This window comes from Anser anser (genome assembly GCF_964211835.1).
Source record: "Anser anser genome assembly, chromosome: 35".
Taxonomy (NCBI): Eukaryota; Metazoa; Chordata; class Aves; order Anseriformes; family Anatidae; genus Anser; species Anser anser.
Window position 1 is genome coordinate 28,470 of NC_139756.1, and position 24,046 is coordinate 52,515.

General features: G+C 47.8%; 1 protein-coding gene and 1 long non-coding RNA gene across 3 annotated transcripts; one reads left to right on the top strand and one right to left on the bottom strand.

Annotated features, from left to right (window-relative positions):
* On the bottom strand, window positions 1–11,234 carry LOC310888447. The gene is made up of 5 exons (XR_014575909.1): window positions 5,970–11,234; window positions 2,324–4,179; window positions 1,364–1,603; window positions 622–855; window positions 1–135 (listed from the first exon to the last, which is right to left on the bottom strand). It is a non-coding gene; the product is annotated as an uncharacterized lncRNA (long non-coding RNA).
* Window positions 658–23,940, top strand: GMIP (GEM interacting protein; the record flags this gene model as incomplete). Of its 2 annotated transcripts, XM_083815089.1 has the most annotated exons (22): window positions 658–907; window positions 1,679–1,816; window positions 11,825–11,918; window positions 11,995–12,070; window positions 12,892–12,955; window positions 13,625–13,750; window positions 14,015–14,079; window positions 14,516–14,626; window positions 14,867–14,947; window positions 15,308–15,496; window positions 15,615–15,752; window positions 16,132–16,322; window positions 16,631–16,743; window positions 17,525–17,611; window positions 17,848–17,946; window positions 18,032–18,171; window positions 18,444–18,632; window positions 18,735–18,872; window positions 18,982–19,178; window positions 19,734–20,028; window positions 21,488–21,608; window positions 22,121–23,940. In XM_083815089.1, 22 exons carry the CDS (start codon window positions 658–660, stop codon window positions 22,627–22,629), a joined length of 3,411 nt encoding a protein of 1,136 aa, XP_083671215.1. In that variant the 3' UTR covers window positions 22,630–23,940. The 2 variants fall into 2 exon arrangements, with proteins under 2 accessions (XP_083671215.1, XP_083671216.1); XM_083815090.1 differs by lacking the exons at window positions 658–907; window positions 1,679–1,816 and adding an exon at window positions 4,172–5,530.
* Between the last annotated feature and the right edge of the window lie 106 nt (window positions 23,941–24,046).

The window sequence follows — 24,046 nt, forward strand, 5'->3', positions numbered from 1 at the left end:
TGCAGCCCCCGGGAGGGAACAAGGACACTTTTCTGGCTCCATCAGCACACGCTGAGATGCCGCGGGACTTGGGGTAAATGGCCAAGAGATTCCTCCCTCGGAGAGGCCGTGGCTTTTTCCTGATCCATCTTTCAGCTGAAGACAGGCCATGGAAGAGGTGGGAAATATTCTCTACAGGTTGCCCAAGACAACGTTTTTACTTGCAGATAAAGGTATGGTAAATAAGAGAGACCAATATGGAAATACAGTGCCTTTGCATACGGATATTTGGGGCTTGTTTTGATTTCCAAGTTTTGCTAGGAAAAAGTTTCCTAAACTCAGGTTTCTATTTGCTGAAAAGGGTACAAGGAAATGCGGTAATTAAAACCTAGCAGGATGAAGAAGCTAGAAACCTAGAAGACGCTGGCTACAGCTCTCCTGGATTAGAAAGTGAATAAATGCTGAGAGCATGGGAATTCATCTCACCCCCTCCATCTCTTTCCGTGTATTTCATCTTGCGTCTCCAGCGGCTTTTACAGAATGCCGCTCCTCTTCCCTTCGATGAGCGAGAGGCGTGCTCAGGACCTGCAGGACTTTGGGATTCTGCTCCCCAAAACATAGCCCGAGAAAAAAAAAGCTCACCCGGGGGACTGGGAAGCGCAGCGCCGCAGCTGTGCCATGAACGGGACGGGTGCCTGGGATGACGCCGGTTCTGCTCGGACCGTGGGCAGGTTGTCCCACAGCAGGCTCCTTCCACCGGGCCACGACTCCAAATTCCTGGCTGCTGTCTGGGCTTCGGTGCAGAGCCCTGTCCCTGGGGACCAGGGCAGCCGCAGGGACCCCATGGCCGGCGAGGTGTCTCGCGTCGCCAAACACCTGAGGGACATCGACGGGAGATTTCAGAACTTAAGGGAGCTCTTCCGAAAAGGTAAACCTTCAAAATTCCATTTATTTGCTTACAGCTTAACGTTCAACATATCACAACCGTGGGCAAAAGCAACCCAGCGCCGTTCTTGCTGCAGTATTTAAAACAATGAATTTAGATGGCCCTCGGATAATTTAGGGTGCCTTCTCTCTGCGTGGATATTTAATTATTCAAATGTCTTCTCCCGTAATGAATTGCATCAACAGATCAAATTTCACAGCACTTAGCCACCCAAGTGCACAAGTTTCCTTCAAATGCAATGCAAAAAAACACCCAGGTGCTACCGACAACACTGCAATTACTTGCAAGTGAGTTAAACGGGCTGAAAAAAAGGGTGTCTGCGGTGACTCTGTTGAGAGAACTGGGATTTGTCAGAAGTGTTGTGCCTCCCTGCCCTGCACGCCAGCACTTTTGTCCTCCCTCCTTCCCAGAACAGCTCCGTTCCTGCAGGACTCGTACCCCAGGCATGCCGAACGAGTCGGGTCGGTGATGCTTCTCCAGCCAGCTCCTAGCTGCGGTGATGCTCGTAGCTTGCTTCTAACAGCCCCCAAACTGTGCCAGGTGAACGTGGAAATTGGACTTGCCTGGGCTGGCTCAGCTTTGCTGGCTTGTTATTTTGCAGGGTTTGTTGTTTTCTGGTTTGCAAAGAACTTCAGTATTGAGGAAGAACGGGGTACCTCTGCTGCACCACTGAAGCGACTTGTCCCCGGGAGAAGTGAGGATGAGAGTTTATGCATGCAAAAAAATCATAATTTTCCCCCTTCTTGATTTTAGGAGAGGTTTTTTCAGGCCCTGTTGAAGCCAGACTGGCAGACCTCCTGCAAGCCATCTCCTCCTTCCTGAACATGTACCCTGCTTTGACCGGGGATGCCATCCAGCCCGCCGTAGCGACCCTTATCACCAAAATCCATGGTAAATCCGTAACCTTAGAGAACTTGACAGCTGCTGTAGTTACTGCCTTCTGCTCAGTGCTAATGGAAAGCTTTCACGCCAGGCTCAGCACACGTACATGGGTGTATAAAGCACGTGCCGCTACCGAAGCTGAATTCAACTGTAAGTGCTGAATTCCTGCATAACCCCATGCAAAATGCTTTTACACGTCTGCTTGTGAGAGCATGGCAGGAGGAGAATTAGATTGACCCACAGAACTGTAGGGATAGTTTGCTTACACAGCCCTTGGAGGTCACCAGGGCACCACACACCAATTAAGAAATACTGATAACAGCCTCTAGGAAATTAGAAATAATAATTACTGATATACTAATATATAGATATAAAAAAAGAAGAAATAAGAATAATTACTGTTCTACTCCACTCTGACCTTCTTGGAATATGAGTCTTTAATGTTCTTTCTATTCCTGTGTTGCATATTACTTTCTTGGGAGCTCAGATATACTTAAATCTGGTGGAATACCTCACCTGAAATCTAGTTGGTTGAAAACACGATGGTTTCTGGCCCTTGTTTTGGGACCAGGTGAGCTTCAAGAGGGAATATTGAATGTCCTGTCCCAATATTCTGCCGTATGGGCCGCACAGAGCAGAGCTAGCACTGGCACGAGGTTGTCGTCAGGGAACTGGAAAAAAAAGAAAGTGCACCAAGCAAACAGCTGCTTTCACTCTGCGGTTCCTTTCCTCCCCCATCTTCAAAAGCCTTGCTGATGTGAAAATATATTTGACTTATAAAATAGCAGCGGTGACGTAAAAGGAAGTCTAATGAGATCTGGTGGTGGGCTGCTCCTGGGTATTGTCAGAGTGCACGGTAGTAGCTTGCCATTGTACTTGTTCTAAAATAGGAATTCATAAAATTAATTCTTTAGAGAAGCAGTAAGAGTTTGCAGGCTGCTCTGGAGGATCGTAGTAACACGAGAGCTGAAGCAGCTTTCTGCTCCACAATCAATGGTGATTTCGCGACACCGGCAAGTGGAAATTACTGCTAAGGGACCGTGTTATTATGCTGTATAAAACCCCACGCTGCCTTGGAAGTGGAAGATGAGCCCTATCTCAGGAGCTCTTGGGCTTCCCTTTTATGCACCTCTGATCTGCAAAAGAAGGTTTGGAGTTTTACCATCCCTACTCTTACAACAAGGAAAAAAGGCTGAGACATATGAAAAAAAGGGTGAGACACACTCATTCAGCAAGAATGTTTAGGAGACAGAGTGATGAAACTGGGAATTTGGATCATGAGCTGTATTTCTGGAAAATAAGGAGTCACACCCCCTGTCCTCTTTTAGCTTTTATTAGCTTTTTTATTAATCAGGGACTGGGGGTGTTGACATACTCTGTTGCAACCCTTTTGGCTATAAATACCTTTACGAACACGCTTTTTATAGCTTTTACCTGTAAATACGGCCCTTTACAAACTGGATGTGATAATTACAGTGACTAAACCTACCTGTAATTACATGGATTGAATGTACGGAACTGAGACACGGGCTAGGAAAGCTTTGATAGGAGAAACTCATCGCGTTGACACCCTGCTGATCCCAGCAGCACCTCACTGTGGCTGTGCATCCTCATTCTCCTGCTGCCTTTTAAAAGTCAATCGTTAATTCCTGAGTCTGAGCAGAAATCACCGGAGTTCACACATGCCGTGTCCACCTGAGCCTGAAACACTCGACACAGAAGCAGTAACTCAGGGATTCCAGGAATTTTTATTTTTATTTTTTTAACCTTAAACGAGCGTTAACGACAGAAAGGCCAGCTGAGCCTTAGCTATGACTTGTTCCTGGCTACCTGCAGCTAAGTTTTGGGGGAGAAACCTATAGATCTGTCTGCCACAAAGCACAACCACAGGGAGAAGTTTTGCAGAAGAAATTCAGCCGCATTATTTCAGCCTCCAGCGGATGCTGAGGAAAGGGAAACGATTTCTGGGAGCTCAAATGAAAACGTTCATAATGTGCCCGCAGCGTATCCCTTCGGATCAGCTCCCTGCGCTGCCACAGCAGCTAGAGGATTGGACTTCCCACTCCGGAGACAACAATAAGAGAAAGGAAGATCACAAAACTAAGTCAGAGTTCAGGAGGAGGAAGAGGAAGAAGAGGACTTAGAGGAACTGTCATGTGTTTTGTCCCCATTTGTGCATTTAAAACCACAGAAACTTGTGAAAAACAGTTAGCCCCTGCACTCTAAAAACACCATTTTCACTCAGATTTGCAGGAAACCTACCCCCTTTTACCTACCTGCAAGTAGCTAGGGCCTAGGATTAATGCCCCAAAAAATGGGCAGTGCTTTCCTCTTCTCCACGCACCAAACGGCCTTGGAGGTCAGAGCTCACGCTAAGAAGGAAGATAAAACGAAAGGGATTTAGCACCATGATTTCAACAGATTTGAATCAATATGTGTTCAGGTTGCATAAGAAAACAGAGCTGTTTTAATTATTCATAGTTTAGTCAAGAAAAATAGATTCACTGCTGAGCACAAGTTTGGTTTTTTGGCTGTCACATTTTTGCCATCGTTTTCTCACGCTAATATTTGCAGAAGTTCCCTTAGATTTCTGCTCGCTTGAGTCTTTGAATAAATGTTTTCTATTTCCCATATCACAGCTTCATCCCTAAATCCTCACAAAACTGAAGACGAAATTAACTGATTTTAAAAGCAGCGGTGCTAGCTAGGTTCTCGCGCTCGGTAAATCAATATCTCGTAGCCGAGGTGCGGCAAAACATCCAGCAAGGGGGACGGGTGGGATGTAAAGGCTCACCCCCCAGCCCAGGGTCTGGAGAATGCTCCCAGGCTGAAAAACATGATAAAAGCGATAGATTTTTTCCTTAGCTTATCAAAAACCTACAAAATCAGGGTTTGTTTTTATTAAAGAAACAACCCCCAAAAAGGTTAGGTTTCAGTTTTGCTGGGCTAATGCTCCCAGGCTGAAAAACATCTTGACACAAGCAACAGATTTTTTCCTTCGCTTATCAAAAGCCTACAAAATCAGGGTTTGTTTTTATTAAAGAAGCAACCCCCAAAAAGGTTAGGTTTCAGTTTTGCTGGGCTAAAACCGAGGTGGGCTGTGATCTCGAGAAGGCTCCCTTACACTCTTACACCACACATGAATAGAGTGGAGGAGCGGTGGAGGATCCCTCCTGGCCCCTTTCCACCACCTCCTGGCCACCTGCCCGTCCCAAACCCACCCCTCGTGGCCTGGCATCACCTTTGGGATGAGATCAAGAGCCCCTTAAAGCAGTGGCCACGTTTTTGTGAAAAATCCTACACCCGTGGCGAACCATTTGGGGTGAAACTCAGCGACGCAGCGGAGGCTCAGAAATTCGTGGGCATAAGTGAAAAACGGACCCCGAAATGGTCCTTTCTGTGCTGTGTACCAAGACCGAAATGAGTTATGCAAATGGGATGATCAAATAAATGTATGCTGTGCACTGCTTCCCCACACGGAAGCGTGTCTGCAGGAAGCAGATTTGGCTGCAGCGGCCGCACGCTCACCGGCGGCGCCCCTGCCACTTGTTTCGGGCAGGTCCCCTTCACATGCAGCCTCCGGATCGTCTCACAGCATCTCATCTGACCAGGAATTCGTGTTTTGCTTGATTCCGCCGCGATTCAAAGCTGGGTAGTTTGGGATTCTGCTGCTTTCGGACCAAAACAGTGAAGATTCGGCCATGGGGGACCCAGAACCAAGTGGTACGTGATGGCATTGAAACAACCTTTTATACAACCTTTTATACAACCTTTTATACAACCTTTTATACAACCTTTTATACTCGTTATAATGTAAGCTTTTGGGGGCATGATGTGACGTGAGTGCCAGATCAGCCACTTATCAAATATAGGTGATAATGGGGTTTACGATGATCCTGACTGCTGAGCTCATTGAATCTTTCTCTGACGGATGAAATTCTTTGATGCATTTGTGCTGGACATTGACTTACTTAAGAGGCAAGGATGCAAACTGCCTTTTTTTTTCCAGGAGGCAGCAGGTCTCAAGAGATTGGTACATTGTGCTGGTACTTGCACATCGTTTGTTCAAGTCTCTCTGACAAAACTTTGCTATAAATCCTCGTCCTTAAAGGTGTCAGCCTAAATTATGAACGTAATCAGCATGAATCTGAGTAACACTTACTGAGCGTGTAAGAGTTTTCTGTACCAAACTTGAATCCCTCCTGCCAGAGGCCTGTGTTCAGCAAGGGCCAGTCCCTGGCACTTTGGGGAGAGATGAAAAAAGCTCCCTGGCTCTGTAATCAAGGAAACACAACAAGAAACATTAGATAGACCTTTCCCTGCTATTATATTTAAATGCTGCATTAAGCTTGTAGCTAGAAAATTCATTATTTCAGCTTGCCTTTCACCTTCCACAGCTGGGTCTTGTCATGTCTTTGTCATAAAAATTGGAAAAAAAATGGCTAATAGGATTTCTGTATCTCGTGACCACGTGCAGGGATAGCGAAGGGATGCTTCAATGTCTTTGGTAAGCTGAGTTTGCTTACAGGCTGTATTGTGAGAGTAGCTTTCCGTGCACCTTTGCCCCACAGACTGCTTTGGTGTCTTCAGCAACACCTCCATATGGGCCCCACAAGTGACATTAAGAGCTGATGTGCTCACCACACAGCACTGTGCAGAAGCATGAGCTTTTTTTCTGCCTGAAGTTCCCCTTTTGTACCCACCCAGGGCTTGCAGAGGTCCTCTTTGCACAGCATTGCATGTGAACCCCCTGTTAGGCAACCACCTGCTGTGTCCCTCTCTGCTTCTCAAGGCGGTCCTCCAGCCTGGAGGAACGGCATCCACGCCTAATTTGCTCGGCTATTTTCCCCAGTGGAAGCAAAACCATTTCTGAGGCCACTAAAGACTGCAATTAATGGCTGTCTGCCTTATTTTGTTGGTTTACGATCATCGTCTCGTTGAGCACAAGGAGCAGGCATCTGTTTCTGAGACCTCTCTAGAACTCCGCGCGTTGATGAAAGCTGTATTTTTATGTTAAAAAAGGTTTCACCGACAAACCTGTGACCAAGAATCCCCTCCAGAACGGGGTATGTCTGTAAGTCCTCTGAGAAATCGAGGCGAGCTGTATCCACAGAATCCCTTTTATCAGCAGAACCTCCTGTTTTAAAGGGGGGGGTTGTTCGACAGCTCTTCTGCAAAACCAAGATGACTGGTGTGAATTATTTTGCTCAGTCTTACCTTTTTAGCCACTAAGTGTCCTAGATTCATTCTTCTATTACTAACTGGGAGTTCCTTCTACTGCTTTCCAGTACTGGAAACATCTAGTGGGCTTCACTGTCAGCCTAAATCCTTCTTAACTGTTGCTGACATTTCCTTATTCTTAATATTAAAGAAAAACAAGAAGCCAGAAGTTTAATGCAGCTCTTTGATCACTTAAAAAGCGAGGCTTAGTAAGCAGCTGAACACTGCACGGTGCTGCGATCTATCAAGACACAGCTCTGCCAGCTTTACAGGAAAATATTGATGAAATAATCTCATTTTTATTTTGCAAGCTAATGCACCTGCGCTAAGTTTCTGCTGTCAGACATTTCAGAAACATTTGCAGTTTACACACTTTTTTTTTTTTTAAATGAATTGATGTAGTAAGTGGAAATTCTCCTTTTTATACACCGACATGTTTCATTAATCCCCTTGTTAATACGTACTGCTATTTAAGACATCTGCCTTTGCGGGTATTTCCTGTGATCACACTGTTCTGCAGCAGTTCTGATCTACTCAAGAATTAGCTGATTTTGTAAATTCAGTTTGTTCCAGGGCTTTTGTACAGAGATAACATGAGAAATCAGAGCAGCAGATGGGAAGTGGTCTTGGTTTTGCAAAACCGTTGTCGAGAAGCTTGGTGTTCCAAGGCTGTTCTAATTCCAGGCAGAGAGATGCTGACCTAGGCAGCCTTTAACAGCCTGGGTAAAAAAGGAGGATTTCACACAGAAAGAGATAATGAAAATCTGAGTTTTCAGACCTGAGATTTTTGGCCCAACTTGTTACAAACCGTGCTGTAACTTAACAGAGCGCGTTTTGTGTAGCTGCTGCTGTGATGTGCAAGTCTCGTGCAGGGGATTTGCAGTGGTGGAGAACTTCAGAAGCCGCGCTGCGAACTGCCAAGCCGAGCGCAGAGGAGGAGGAAGGCGCTACCAGGAACTCTTGAGGCAGACTTGCGATATTCGGTCGACAGTGCCGTGCTGAATTCGGGCTCAGACGTTTATCTCATTTCATGGTAACCCTAGCTGAGAGGGAAGTGATGCTTCTGCTAAAACTGCAGAACAAGGGCTTCCAAAAATACCCGCGGCACTTTGCACGCCCACCTCTGCGGGAGCTTGTTCTCCCCGCGATGGCAGCACAGGACGAAGAGCAGCAGGCTTCCCAGGTGGTCGATGCACATCAGAGCACAGCATCGTCTCCCTCGAGACCCACAGATGGGGCAGAGCTTTGCATGACGGCTGCTCGGCTCCGGCGTGAGGTTTTCTCCAGGACGCAGGCACCAGCGCTGGTGCTGGGAGGGATTTCTGCCCTGCCGCTGGAATTGCTTGATGTCAGGGAGAATAAGGAGGATTAAACAATAATCACCGTCAGAAGACACAGAAAGGAAAATATTTGCAGACTGGAAGAATGTGATAACATCCATTTTATATTCCAGGGGCAATATTGTACTAATCTCTCAAACCATCCTTTTGCTTTAGGACAAAATTGCTAGACGTTCGGGTAGGCTCAGTCTTAGTCTCCTTATCTGCTGTTGGGATAACCACGTCCATCACAGCGAATTGTGTTCAGGGCTCTGAGTTTTTCAGGTGAAAGCAAAAACTTGCTATCCAAGCAGACCTTTTTTCCCACTTTCACGAATTAAATCTTTGCCCAAGAGCTAACAGACATGGTGAAGAACTGCCATATCTTTATGGATATATTCTCAAGGGAATAGGAAAAAAACAGTGCGGGTTATAGGAAAAAAACAGTGCAGGTTATAGGAAAAAAACAGTGCAGGAACAGGAAAGAAACAGTGCAGCAACAGGAAAAAAACAGTGCAGGTTATAGGAAAAAAACAGTGCCCAGTATACACCTGAGAGAGAATCCCTTGTCAGAACCCACGCTCTCTCGGATTATCTTGGTAGCTCTTATTAAAGAATAGTATTTAAAAATAGTTATATGGTGTGCAAGCAAAGCATTTGAAGCTGTTATTGCATTTCTCAGTGAGAAAACTGCATCAGGGAGCCTGAAGAGCTGCATAAAGAATAGATGAAGGAGGAGAATGAGGATGAATATAAGGATTATAAGGAGAATAAGGTCCTTCAAGAGAAACAAGACTAGGAATGTGAGCTTTTAATCACCTTCTGCATCAGCATCAGTTGTCACTGGGATGTCCAGTGAGATAACTGGCCTCGAAATGAAGCTTCCATCTCTAAGTGAAGCAACAGAGTCACGGGGAAGTGACAAAAAGGACTGAACCTGCATCTCTCTCTGGCCCGGAGTCCTATGACCCAGATGCTCTGTGAACCTGCGACCTGATCCTCCCCGGTCAGGGCTGTGAGCAGGATTTGAAAGATGAATTTGTGGATATTTACGGGAGCCCCTGCAAGCCTGCCAGGCGGTACAGGAAAAGGCGTACAGACGTTTGCACATTTAACGGGTGGGCTTGATTGCAGGAAGGGACACCTGGATGGTGTCTGGCAGCTCAGCCGTGGCGATACGTGCGAGGCACTTCATTTCCTTCGAGGGATACGTAGGGGGTGTGTAGAGATCGGGGCAAATTGGTGCTGCTGCTGAAGGACAAGGGGAATATATAGGGAAGGGGCTGCATGTGGGGAAGCAAACGTTTAAACTCACGAGAACGCAGCTAGTGACATCGGCTACAGCAAGGCTAGCTAAACTCCTTGGGTCCGGCTTGTCTAGCATCCTGCCTCTGTAAGCAAAAAGATAAGTGAAAGATTTGTGAGAGCTCGAGGCTCTGGCTTATCTTACCGTGCCTTACAATGACTGCTTTCAAAAGCGAAATGTTTCATTCTGCTCGTCACCAGCACTGCTAAACTGAGTCATTCCTTCCTGTTGTACAGCCTTCCACTAGTGGTAAACAAGAACTTGAAGACGTCTGTCTGCTCAAAGTAATAAGACCCGTTAGGATTCACGTTAAATTGACATGCTTGGATTTGTTATGCCTTGGATTATGAAATATTTGCGCCTCTTCTCGAGAAAGAGCGTGAGGGGTTTGGCAAAATCCCTGCGAAACCCCTCAGGGCACTGGCTGAGCAGGGTGGGAGACGTGGGTTTAGAGACGTGGATTTTGTGGGTTTATCACGATTAACCAGGACGTGCGCTGGGTACGGCTCGCAGTGTTAGCACCACCAGTGCTTTTAATCCCTTCCCCAGGTCTTTCTGAACGGTTTGTTGCAGTTCCTTCAGGTTTACGGTAAAAAAAATGAGCGTCTTCACATGTTTTCAGTGTCCCATTCGCTTTCGGAGTAAAATGCTCATAAAACTCTTAGAGAGCAAGGCCAGCAAAAATCTGAATTATTCGCTCAAAGGCAAGTAAAGCTCGGAGCGTTCCAGCTCATTTCTGGGTGCAGAAGTGAGCACGGCATCTGGTCTGCACCCCTCTGTGCTGAAGCATACCTTCAGCGTCCCACCCAGCCTTCTTCACACTTATTTCTGTTCTGAGGCTCATAGATGGGTTTAATTCACACCCCCCCTTTTTTTTCTTTTTTCTTTTCTTCCTGTTGCTGTTGCTTAATCATGGCTTAAACCACCACGTTTGTAGGCTTCATGGTATGGCAGCTCCTAATCAAACCCTGGCTCAAAGAATCTGTATTTTTCAGGACTGCCACAAGGCCCAGGAGTAGCTATGGCTAAATGAAACACAAACTGACTTTTCCACCAAGCATCATTCAAGTGACATTTGCAAGCACTTGCTCATTTTGACAGCAAACTCAACTACAAGTGAAGCAACTTTAGATTTAGGTCAACCACATCCTGTTTCCTGGAATGTCAAAAGGACAAAGAATAGTGAAGTTTTCTTTTGTTTTTTTAACACTTGTACCCAGTTTTGTGTATATATATATATATTATTTTTTTTTTGCAGTGGCTTTCAGCCACTGACTCAAGTCAGGCTTTCAGCCTGACTCAACATTAGTTCCTGCCCTCAGTGACAAATGTATAACTGAGTGGAAAATGAGATTAATGGCACCGATCACCTCATGTAAATTGCATGTGCTTACCTCCTCCGTGCTTTGTGTGTGACTGCAGGCAGGACACGCTTAGGCTTTACAAAGCTCTGTGGCAGGAACCCATCGCCCCTCATGTGGGAACAAGTCCAATTTATGTTTTGCATGACCAATAAGTTGTACCTGCTGGGGACTGAACGAGACGCAGCATTTCATAATGCGGATTATCACCGTAAATAAGCACGTACGTAATATTGGGGAAGCTCTGCGCGTTGCAACGCGCACGTGATGCAGAAGGAAAAGGCGACTTGTGCAACTCCGCCCGCGCACCGCTGGACTGCAGCCACTTCTGCTGCTTTGCCCTGCACGTGGTCCTTCGGGGCACGTTGTGCTCCTTCCAGGTTCAGAGCACCGCTCTGCACCCCGTGAGCCCCTCCACCAGGTCTGCCAGCCCCGAACCAAGGGCAGTGCCCTGGCTGCAGCTCGGAGCAGCTGTAACGAAGATTTCTGTGCACTTTTCACAGCTTGGGTCTGATCGCAAGCCCTGGAACAGCACGGGTGTCTCCTGGGGACGTCAGCAGGCTCATTTTCCAGGGGGTTCTGCCCAAGGAACCCCGATAAACTTATTGCTCGGTGTTTTCTTTTAAATCCCATCTTACTTTTGGCCTCACCTTATGCTTTCCCTGGCCATTGCAGTTTGTCACCTCCCTATGAATCCACTCGGGATAGCAGAGCTCAGCCGCGTCCCCCTGCAGCTCTGGAAACCACCCTGCGGACCTCAGGGAGCTCTGGGCTAAGTGCTCCAGTGAAACGATTTCTTCTCCAACCCCAGGTCTCGATAGTCAAGAAAGGGTACCCGAAAACAAGAAGCGATACAGTGAGATATTCCGGAGCCTGGACGACTTGGAGATCTGCATCGGCAACGCGTACGTAGAGATACGGGGCGGAATCACTCCTCTGGGGCTTTGCAGCCCTAATTTATCATTCCTTTTCATTTTACAGGACGGTTGATTTGTTCATCGGTGATGCTGACAGCACTGACGACACAGACCTGCCTGCAGAAAGAGAGATTGTTCCGGTAGGCAAGGAACGAGACCAACTTAATAAAAAAATTAGCAATGTCTTTTGCCAAAGTGCACGTTACTCAAATCGGTTTTTAGGTGACCCTCTGAAAAAATAGTTACGGCTTTTACTTGAGCAGACAGAAAAGAATTGCATAACGTTTGGTTATTGCAGTAATGGTGGTGGCAAAAGAACAGACAATATTTAGTGGGAACATACAGGCATATAGGATGAATAGGATTATTAGGATTATATCATAAATAGGATTATTCAGATTTATATATAATTTTTTTTTTCTGAAAAATGAGATGTGGAGATTGCTGGTTTACGTTCTGCATTCTAAGAGAAAGATCAGACAAGACAGCAGACCTAAAATACATATGGGAGTCATGCATCAAACGTTTCTCATGTTCTGGCTTTGACAAACAGAAGCCCTTTAAAATCGAATTTAATGGTTCTTTTGCTTGCTTTGGGCAGTGTGGGTCTTTTGGGGGTAATTGGCCTCGTTTCATGCCCTTCTGTGTAAACAAAGGGGCGAGGAACTTAATTTTTCTCTGACAGCCACTGTCCTCATGTAATCATATTATCCTCAGAGCTGAACTAAAAAAAATAATAATCAAATATTTTGTGATTCGTAATAAAATAAGAGCTGCCAGCGTTCAGTCACAGAAGTCCTTTTCCAGCCCTAATCTCTCTGCATTAACGACGTGCTTCCTCTGCATTTCTGTTCATGGCAGACTTTTATACTTTTTTATACTGTTTTGAAGGATCCTCCCAACTTCTCGCTACTCCTTTTCCTTCACCGTTTTCCTCTTTTTCTTTTTTTCCTCCCCACAGCTGAGCGAAAGTTTCTGCAAGAGCAAAAGCAGTTCAGAAAAACAAGCGCAGGCAGACATGACAGGTAAGATCGCAAATTCAAACGATGACGTGAATATTTCATCAATTAACGTCTCGTTAGGAAGGCGCTCGTGAGGTCCTGACTTCCAAATACTGAGGCCTCAGTCCCAAAAGGTTTTAGGCACAGTGAAGATCTTTCTTTGAAGCACTTTTGTTGCCCACTGGGACGATTCTCTTTGGGTCTGTGCTTGTCAATGGCATCAAAAAACGTGACACTAAATTGTTTTTTGATATGAAGTCCCCACAAAGGAAAAAAAATGAGATTTTCTAAGCTGCTTTCTCACAGATTTCAACTTAAAATGTATTTAGATTTGCTTACTGCAGCATAATTATCTTCTTCCAAGGAACAGGAATCCTTGCGACTCCATACGTTGTCACCCAGTAACGCGTTGAGTTCCCCACTTGTGGTTTTCAAATTAAATCAAAGCACTAATTAAAAGCGGGGGTAGAGGAATACACAGGTCTAAACTGCCTGGAACTTGTACGGTTTGACAGGTAGGACAGCATGAGATTGCCATGAAATAGGTCATGACGATTGTTCAGGGAAAGACCTCTTTTTATGGCTGTTATTTGGGTATTCAGAGCACCAACTCCAAATTTTGCCGCTCCTGGGGGAGCCTCTGTCCATCAACTAGAGCCACGCTGAATCTGGATTTTTTTTTTTTTTTCCCAGTTGAAGAGGCAGATGAAATGCTGATCAAATGCGAAGGTGGCATTGACGCAGCCCTCGAGTATGCCAAAATGTGGTGTAAATATGTCAAAGAGCTTCTCAACTGGATTGAAAAACGTCTGAGCTACGGTGAGTCAGTGCGTACGGTACCAGCTGGGAGCCCGTACACTGCCTGATAGCTTTTCTTTAATCGTAGCCAAGAACATAAAATTGGAAATGAAATTATAGCAGTGAGAACCAAGCCAAACGTTTACCTTTTACTTCCTTTGCCCAAATAAGAAGACAAAGAGCTTGAGTCAGATTTTTTCCTTACCTGAACGATCCTACCTGGCAACACCCCGGCGTTCGCAGCCACCCCTGCGGCTGTTAACGCGGTGTCTGATCCTTCTACAGAAACAGAGTTTGCCAAAGGGATTGTGAAGATAGCAGAATCGGGACGAAATGCCATCATCCAGCAGGTACGGGTCCCCGGGATGTTCCTGCTTTGCTGCGTGGGGTTTCCTCCGGAGTCCTACACGGAGTAAACGTGAGGCTGTCCACACACGCGAACGTAAATCCTACAGGGACTAACCCTCCAAAAACCTTCCTGAACTTCTCGGTGTTGGAACAATTCCTTTTTTTCTTCCGTGGGCTTACAACACAGGGAGTGGTTGTTTGGAGAATCAGAGGGCAGGAAGTCAGCACGATGCTGTGCAGCATAAAAACTCTTCTGCTTCCAGCACTCCGCAACCTGTGTCTGAAATAAAACATAATGCCTGCTCGTTTAACCAGTGCACACAGCTCTAGCGTCACCGTAATAAAGCTTGGTCGTAGCTAACGAAAGCTCGTGAATTTAGGAAAGCTGGAGTGGTTATCTGTCATTTTATACCTTTTTTGTTGTTTTTTTTTCTGCAGTCCAACATGCCTCTTCGAGCGCTCTATGCAATGGTCCTGGAACACGACATTAAGGTTGGAAATTCAGCTAGTGAGACCGTGGGGTTGCTCCAACAGAAGGAATTCTACCAGGTACTGGATTTCTGCGGAGAACAGATTGCTTCGCCGGAAAATCAGGCAGTGGCAGCTGCCGGAGCGCTACAGAAACCTAACAGGAGTGGGGCTGGGGGAAGGAGAGATGGAAATGCACACCAGGATTAAGGGAGAAGGAAGCACCTTGCAAGGCTTGTTTTCTATGTCGTGCCCTCATCTGCCAGATACTTTTTCCTACCTCTTAAGAAACTTGCCATCCTAACTCTGACTCCTCCGCAGCCTCTGTCAGCCAAGAAGAATGAGATTGAGAAGTGGAGGAAGGAATTCAAAGACCAGTGGACAAAGGAGCAAAAGAGAATGGTAAGAGGCTGAAAGAGGGGCCTGACCTTTACGCTGGTCACAGCTCAAAACACTGAAAACAAATGAAAATGTAACAATTTTGCAAATTTGTAAACGTAATTTGTAAACGAAAACATTTACGAACAAGCGATAACTAAATAGTGTAATATGCATCCTGCCAAGGACTCCTAAGGAGTGCCTGAGCTTTGGGAGGAGAGGAAGGGGGAGTGTTTGGAGGATATCATCTGTAACAGTCCCTTGAAGCAAGAGGCAGGTGCTTGCCTCCCAAGCGGAGCACTGCTGTGATTTGTTCCTCCTGCGGCCCCACGTGGACTCCTAACCCCACGTGGACTCCTAACCCTATTCCTTTGCCTGTCCAAGAACGAGTCCTTGTCATCCCTGCGCAAGTCCCGCCTGCAGTACGCGCAGCGCTGCGAGGAGCTGGAGAAAGCCAAGTACCTGAGCGCCAAGGCAGAGGACGAATACCAGAGCGCAGCAGTCGTCAACCCCGGCAGCGCCAGCAAGCAGCTGGAGAAGCGGCGCCGCTCCTGCGAGGAGGCACAAGCCAAGGTGACGAGTTTCGGGCCAGCTGCTGTTACCCGCACCCAGCCCGTGAGCTGTGTTTCGGCAGCTCCCTTCCCATCCCGGTGACTTTCTCCTCCTTCCCTCTGCTCCCCACCCCGCACAGGTCCAGGAAACAGAAGCCCTGTACAAGACGTGCATTAACGACGCCAACTTTCGGCGGCAGGAACTGGAGAAAGTGCGGGCACGCATCGTCTCCCACATTCGGAAGCTCATTTACCAGGGAGACGAGGTGCTGACGTGGGTACGTGTAATTTCTCCTTCTCATAAGTTCTCCTCCAGCCCTCATTTCAGAGAAAATCCCCTTTGGCATAAGACCACTGTCTTCTTTTTTTTTTTTTACTCAATGCCATTCTCCAGCAGGTGAAATCAGACGAGCGCTCCGACAGCGCTTTGTCACCGACCTGCTACTCAAACACTTCTCAGATACATAAGAATATTTTCAATTACTACTGCTTGCAGGACAGATATCCAGAGAGAAAGGCTAGCAAAGCAAAAACAAGAAACAGCAACAAATAATTCGTCCTGTCCATCCTGCAGAGCAGAATAATGACATTAAGCAGAAGTACAGATAACCGAGGTGGGTAATGCAATGCCTTTTCTTTTTTTTTCCCCCCTGTAAGGTCACATTAAGGATGTTTAAGCAGCGGCAGGCTCAGTCAGAACACATCCCGGTGGGATACCAGCACCTGGCCGAGGTCTGCAAGCCGTACAAAGTGGGCGAGAAGTACCTGGCGTTCATTCAGGCCCTGCAGAAGAAAGACATTCACATGGAAGTGTTCGAATTCGAGCCTCTTGCTTCTGGAGGGCAGAGGTAAGAAACAAAAAAAAAAAAGTGGAAGACAAAAAAGCGGTTATTTCTATCATTTGCCAAAGGCTTGGATCGCTCTGTTCTCAGAAGGGTGCTGGTTTAATTCCCATTTTTTCCTGTGGATAGACAAAGTGAAATTGCATTGAACAAATGCTTTCCTAGTTTTACGCAAGTGTTTGCTCCTTGAAAACTTGGCTTATACCCAAAAGCTGCCTGAAACAGATGTCTTTTGGCACCCACGAAGCACCTCTGTGGTGCGATATTGCTCGTTATTCTTCATCTTTGGAAAATCTTTTGCGACCCCTCCCCAGGTCTCCCCCCAGCAGCAGGAAGAAGATGTCACTGCAGTACACGGGATGCAGCAAGGACGTGAGCACTCCAGAAGACACGTCCAGAAGGCAGTTCTCCCCAAATGGTGAACAGAGTAGGTTGAATTTAATAAAGACCTAATTTTTTTTTTTTTTTTTGAGTCATCGTAGTTTAATTTAGATACTGGTGTAGCCAAAAAGAGGCAGGAGATGTTCTCAGGTCTTCAGGGCAGTGCTTAAGGCTTTGCTCCAACTGGGAGAGAACAGAGCACAGAGATCTTGCTGCTGCTTCTTACTCTTGGAAAATACAGATTTTCTGGGAGTTTGGCTTGAATTTTGACCCAAACCTGTATACATCCAGTAGCACGTTCGTAAACCCAGGCTCGACCGTTGCTGGCAGGAATCGTGGCAGAGGATGAACGGTGATGCAGCTGGGAGCTTCGTGAGGCTTTCACAGCTGCTGTTTCAGCTCAGCCTTTCTTTAAGTGTATTTATATCATTCTAGCAAGGAAAATTACATTTCTTTACAGGTTTAAAAATGTATTTCACTATCTAACAGCATCTGTAACGCATCCCCTTCTAGAGTAGAAGCTGTCTATTTTTTTAGTTTATTTTTTCTAATACAGAAGGGCATTATCTAGATGTCTTTATCTATTATATATGTCTTTTGAAGCCTAACTTGTTCAGGACAGATTGCTGCTTTGGCTTACTGAGTACCTGCCTGTTTTTCTTGCTTTAAAGGACATTCCCAGATAAATAAGCAGATGTTTTGAGACGTAATTGCTAACAATAAACATCCAGTTAGAGGCATTCACAGGTTGCCCCAGCTGAAGGCGATTCTTAGCAGTTACCCCAGGTGCGCTGGGGCTGGTTGGTCACCGTGCCCATCTCCCGCAGGTACAAACAGATCCCTCTGCAGCGACACAGAAAGCCTTGGTGGGAGCTGCGAGTCCCGATCCCTGGACTCCCCCAACTCCAGCCCAGGTGAGAGCTACACAGATTCTTACCTAGGATTTAAAACAGATGCAAGTAAACTATTAAAAAAAAAAAAAGTAAAACAAACAAGTAAACACAAGTTTGTTTTACTTTTTTTTTTTAATAGTTTGTTTTACAAGTTTGTTTTATTTCCGTGCATACTAGGATGGAAATAAAGCACATGCTGGTCCACAAAGAGGATCACAAGGATGAGAGCAGCTCTTTGCATTTTCTCTCTTCTCCAGGAAACTCTAACAGGAAGCTGCTGAAAGCTCCATCCACCGGCACCATGTCCTCCTCGGACGATTTTGAGGAAAGAGATTCGCTGCAAACCTTTGAAAATGGTGAGCGACCTGGATACCTGACTCAGGAGCTGAACACCGTGCTTTCCTGCCCAGTTACCGGTTCCTTTTCGTGCTGTTTCTGCAGAAAACGGCTCATCCCAGCAGCAGTTCAGGAACATCCTCCTCTCCAGCGCGGCACAGACCCACCGGCTCAGGAAGCTGCGGGGGCCGTCCAAGTGCCGGGACTGCGACACCTTCATGGTCAACGGCTTCGAGTGTGAGGAGGTGAGAGCTCAGCCTTCATCACAGATGCTTTGTGAGCAGCCGGCGATCGTCCCACTGGAGGTCTGAGGGGATGAAAGGCCCCCCTGTAAAGTTACGTGATTTTTCTCCCGACACCAGGCACATTTTTCAGTGCATGGGTACACCGCCCGTTGCCCAAAACAGCCCCCTTGCACCCCAGGAAGGGATTTTGGTAGAGCGGGAATAGGAAAAGTCCTCCAAGGAGACCTGGACTACAGCTAGAGCATGACGCGGGGGGATTTCTGCCTTTCCAGTGCTACCTGGCCTGCCACAAGAAGTGCCTGGAGAGCCTGCTGATCACCTGCGGCCACAGGAAACTGCCCAACCGAGTGCCCCTTTTCGGCATCGACTTCACCCAAGTTCCTCGAGACTTCCCCGAGGAGGTTCCCTTCATCGTGGTGAAATGCACTTCGGAGATCGAAGCTCGTGCCCTCGGCGTGCAGGTGAGTTGTTCCGACGCGTGTTTTGTCTCAGCGTCATCGCCTTCTCCGATCTGTTCTCGCTCCAGCCCAAGCTCCTGACCTCTTCCCTTTTCCCCGACACAGGGGATCTATCGGATAAGCGGGTCCAAAGCCCGGGTGGAGAAGCTGTGCCAGGCGTTTGAGAACGGCAGGAGCCTGGTGGAGCTCTCCGAGCACTCCCCCCACGACATCACCGGGGTGCTGAAGCATTTCCTGAAGGAAGTGGGTACCAAACCTCCGCCAGACCGCCACGTATCAGCCCTCCACATTCCTCAGCACCAGGCCAGCAGGATGAAGTGACACGGTTTTCCCCACCCCCCTCTCGCTGCAGCTTTCGGGACCGGTGCTGCTGTACCAGCTCTACAACAGCCTCATCGCGCTCGCCAAAGAGCTGCAAAAACCCGGGGAAGAAAGGACGGACTGCGGCGGCTTCCCTTCGGACCCCGTCCAGAGCATGAAGGACCTGCTGAGCAAACTGCCTGGAAGCAACTACAACACCCTGCGGCACCTCATCGCCCACCTGTACAGGTGAGGAGCGTGCTGGGGGCGTTAGGTGCTGACCCCCGGGGGGCCACTGCTGAGACCCCACTGCCAGCTCAGCACCAAAAGCATCCAAGGTGAGCTCCTGGGCTTCCTCGACCTGGGCTAGAGCCGAGCAGGAGGCTGTGAGGAGGGTAAGAAGTCATTTGTGGGAAGGAGAGGCTTGCAGCAATTAGGAGAAAGTCTTAATGACCAAGCTTGGTCATTAAAATACAAGAAAAAAATACAAGAAGCTCCTTGCTGACAACACTCTGTAGTTTAAATGCAGAGCAAGAGGTCACGTAGTGTGAATCGGGGCCCTCTCGTGCAGCTCAGAGCAGGGATCCCAAGAAAAAACCTCTCGTTAGAGCTGCCCGGACAGATTTGGGCAATCTTGGGGATTTTTCTCTTGGTTTTGTGCACAGACCAGAGCTTTTTTCCCCTGTAAAAGCTGGGGTTTCTCTCTCTACCGGGAGACGTGGGGCCGGTGCATTCCCTCTGCGTACTCAGTATATTGGGGCTGAGAGCTGGGAAGCCCCTCACAGTCCTGTTTCCCTTCCTCAGGGTGGCAGAGAAATACGAAGAGAACAAGATGTCCCCAAACAACCTGGGCATAGTGTTTGGGCCCACCCTGATCCGGCCGGGCTCGGGGAGCGACGTCTCGATGTCCTGCCTCGTTGACTCCGGGTACCAAGCCCAGATCGTGGAGTTTCTCATCCAGAACTATGAAAGGGTGTTCGGGATGGATGACCTGCCTCCATCCTTGTCCCTCAGCTGTGAAAACCCCTCGCAAGAAGCATCGGCAGAAAAGGATGAAGGACACCAGAGCCCAAGCACAGTCCAGAAAATAACCCTAGAGGTAGAGCTGCCGGACGCTGAGCTGGGCTTGCTGACCCTGCTGTAGGGACAGGAAGGCAGACTGGCAGATAAAGAGAACTTTATTCACAGAAAAAGAAAAAAAAAGCTGTTCACTGTCAGAGGGTTACTCCAAGAGGAAGGGATGGAGAGCCTCTTGCATATGGAGTGGGAGAACTAGAAAAAATATATATATGTATATAAGCTAGATATCACTCATCAGCTTCTCAGTCCACTCTAGACAGCAGGTTTTGCTCCATGGTTTATATCCCAGTCATTCAGAAAAATTGTGGGTTTCTCCATGCTAAATTACTCTGGACACTGCTGTTTCCCCGTGTAAACAGCTCGACAACTTTGGAAGCAGCTACATCAGAGCCAGCGGGTTCCCTGGTGGAACCCTACAGGGCTCTGCTGCATTCCTGCTCCCTGGCCGTGGATCCTTACTTTTTTTTATTTTTCCTGACGGCTCTCTCCTCACAATAGTTCACCCATACTCCACAGCACTTAAAAAGAATTGGCATAACACCCCCGAGCCAGACATGGCTGCTCTTTCCTTTCCAAGGCTGGTGTGATGAGTGAAAAAAGAGGAAATTACTTTCCTAAAGTTAAGCCAAAGGGAGTCGAGCCCTGGTTTGGGGCTCTCTGCCTCCTGCAAGACAGCCCGTCTGCCACGATCACACCCATGCCTGCCGTGTAGAAACACTGAGGAAGCAGAAACTGGAGTAACTGTGAAGACAGCTGGAAAAAAATAATGAAAGAAATCACCAACACAGACATAATTCAATCCCTGTGTGCAGAAATCCCACAGGGTTCATAAACATCCACAGAAAGCACTGAGATGTGCACAGCTATTGCCTTGGACTATTTTTAAGGGCATTTTTACAAACGTCCGCAGCATGACCGAATCCTACAGGTGTCGCAAGCCTTTAGGAAGGGGAGTTGCTTCTAAGGGCACTCATTTTGTGATTAATAAAACCGACTTCTGGAGCCCCTGCCCGGGTGTCCTGGTCCTTGTGCAAACTCACACTGGTTCCACGCGAGCTCCAGCTCCCGAGCATCCCCGTGTCCTTCCCTCACCCATCCATCTGCATTCAATCATAATTTTGGTGCTATAATTGCTTGGATTCAGACGTTTCCCCGTTTCTGTCCTGAAACGGGGCACAGGAACCTCAGTTCCAGCACACAACCGCTTTCCAGGGGGGTTTTGTGGCAGTTGGGGTCTGCCAGCCTGGACACTGCTCTTGAACCAAAATATTTTCCTCTGGCCCAGCCCTGGGACCTTCTGCACACTCCCTCCCTTCTCCCCCAGGCGTTATAGATAATCTAAGACAAATCAGGCCATTTTCTACTTAAGTTTTTGCTTCCGTTCACTGGGCTATAGCAGCAGGCGGGGTGAAGCGGGAGCTGACTATCTTCGTGTCAAATGAGTGTCCTGTATAAACAGTCCTGGCTTTTTCCAACAGAATTTCTCCTCCCAGCACGGTTTAAGCGCGGACTGTGTCTCTGATAACTCGTCTTCCAGGGAAGCCGTCAGTGAGCTGACTCTGGAGGGAGCCCCCAGCCCATTAAGCACGGATGCCCTAGGTAAACGAAGCGGTGGTCGTGGTGCTGGTGCTGGTTTAGGCTGCCCGGTACCACGCTGGCTGTGTCGTGCACCTCCTACCTCTATGGTACACAGCAGGGGAAGCGTAGCCGGGCCTTTTTCATCATAATTATTCATAGCTGAGTGCAGAACAGCACCATGAAGCTTGCCTGGCAGTGCAAGCGCATTTTCTGGTGCTCGCAGGAAAAGTGTGTGCTGCCTCGGCGCCCAGGCCCACAGCCACCCGCCAGCTCTGCTGGCTTCAGTGTACCGAGGACAGCTCTAAGAATATAAACCTGATTCATTCCTCGTGCCTCTTCCAAGCGTGCATCTCACATTTCTTCCAATGAGCAAAGCTGTTAGAGGGAGGACTTTTCGCCTGGTAGTACAGCAGGGCTTTCAGCATCCTTTCTAACAGCAAGAGAAATCCTCAGCCAGAACTATTTGCTGCAGTAACCCTGTCTCACTGCTCTAAGATAACTGTCTATTTTTTTTTGTTGTCGTTGTTGTTCAGAGATGAATACAAGCACTGGCTCCGAGCTGGAGGACCTGGAGGATTCCGTGCAGGAGAAGACCGACAGCGATTCGGACACGGCCCTCGGCACCCAGCCCAGGTGCCATTTCAGTCGGCAGCCCGTGAAATACATCCGCGTGCAGGCAAAAATGAAACCAGTCATTCCCAAGCCTTCCAGTTTGCCCTTGAGGACCACCACGTTATCCAGCACGGTCACGGATGCCGGTGCAGAAGGCAGCCCTGCCGACAGCAGCTCCACGGCAAAGGACGTCCTGGGGGAGAGGACTCAGAGCAGGAACAGCTCGCCCGACACCAGCATGCTCAGGGGCCGCTCAGGAAGCAAACAGCAGCTCAAACACTTTGAGATCACGGAGGAAACAGCCAGGATCATCTCGAAGCTTAAAGCCGACGAGACTTCAGCGTCCCCCGAGGGTTCTCTGGAGAGCCTGGGGTCTGCTGAGAAAGAAGTGAAACTCAGCCCAGAGACGCTCCCGGAGCAAAGCCCCTAAAGGTGACAGCAAAAAGCAGCAGGAAAGGGACTGAAATCCCACGCCACAATTCCTGTGGAAGGATGGAAGAGCAACGAGGGTGAGAATAACATCCTAGCAGTCGCATTTACAAAGCAGGCTGGAGAAAAGGCTTCTGCTGGGAACTACCTGGAATTTGAGCCAGCCCAGGGTTTGCTTATTTGTCAGCAAACCCACACGAGCCTGGTGTCTCTCTCTGGAACATGCCCAGGTTAGCACGAAGCACAACAGAAGGAAAGGAAACACAGGCTGTCTGGCTGGAAGGATGTAGCCTGGCAGGAGGTAACTGAAATGTAGGACACTGGGCAGAAAACATCCCCAAGTGGCCGTTTTCTGGCAGCTGTGACAAGCAGCGATTTTCCTTGGTTTTATTTCACAGCATTTTTTTAGCGTAACGCTAATAAAACAGGGTACATGGGCAAAGCACATGCACTCCGGATGCCTGCGTTGCTGGAACTTCCACTTGCTGGTCAGCACAAAGACGTTTTATAAAGGGGAAAGACACTGCCGTACCCTGAGCCAGACCCGCTTCTCCAAAACGTTAACTCTTTCCCTCGAATCATTTCGAGCTTCTGCAGCACTTGTGACGCTGGTGCTGCCACAGAGGGGCCGAACCCCCAGCAGGTGAGAAGACCTTAAGATCGGTCTTAAAAGGAGGTTACCCCGAGGTGCTGGGGCTCCGTCATCTCACCTGCACGGGGCTCACCCCAAGGCTCCTCTCTGCCCCCCCTGCAGCAGATTTTCTGCCCACCAAGGTGGGACGGGAGGGATCTCAGTCCTACAGTGCCACCTCGCGACACCCGCCGGCTCATCCCGGGGATAGCTTTGCACCGTACGATGGGCGGTGTTGCAGGTCCCCTCGGTGCTTTGCTGTGCATACAGTGTAAATATAAATACAATATAAACTTCTGGGTTTACTCTGGAAAACAGCCCTGCACCGGGGTTGTTTTCGGTGATTACCATCAGCTGCAAAGACACCAGCTCGTGCATGAAGGTGTAAGAGCTAAGTGCTAAAAGAAAACATTACACCTTCCCAGGCAGCTGAAGAGGTTCAGCAACCTGCCTGCCAGATCTCTTTCATCTCATCAACAGATACGTTTTGGTCTTAGCAGAGTTGTAGAAGAAATGCTAATTCTTTAGCATCTCTTCTTAGCATTTGTACAGTTTAGCCTACAGAGAGTTTGCATCTCTGGAGCAATGTACATTTGTTAATATATTGCTTTGAGTTCTTGCACACTAAGTTATCTTTTACTGTGGAGCTTCTGTAATAAATGACTGGGTGTTTTATTATGAGCTTATCCTGTGTTTGCTAAACGAGCATAGTGAAGGCTTAAGTAAACACTTAGTGGACTATTATTATGAGTGCCAGCTGCACTCAGGTCTCTGTAAACTAAAGTGT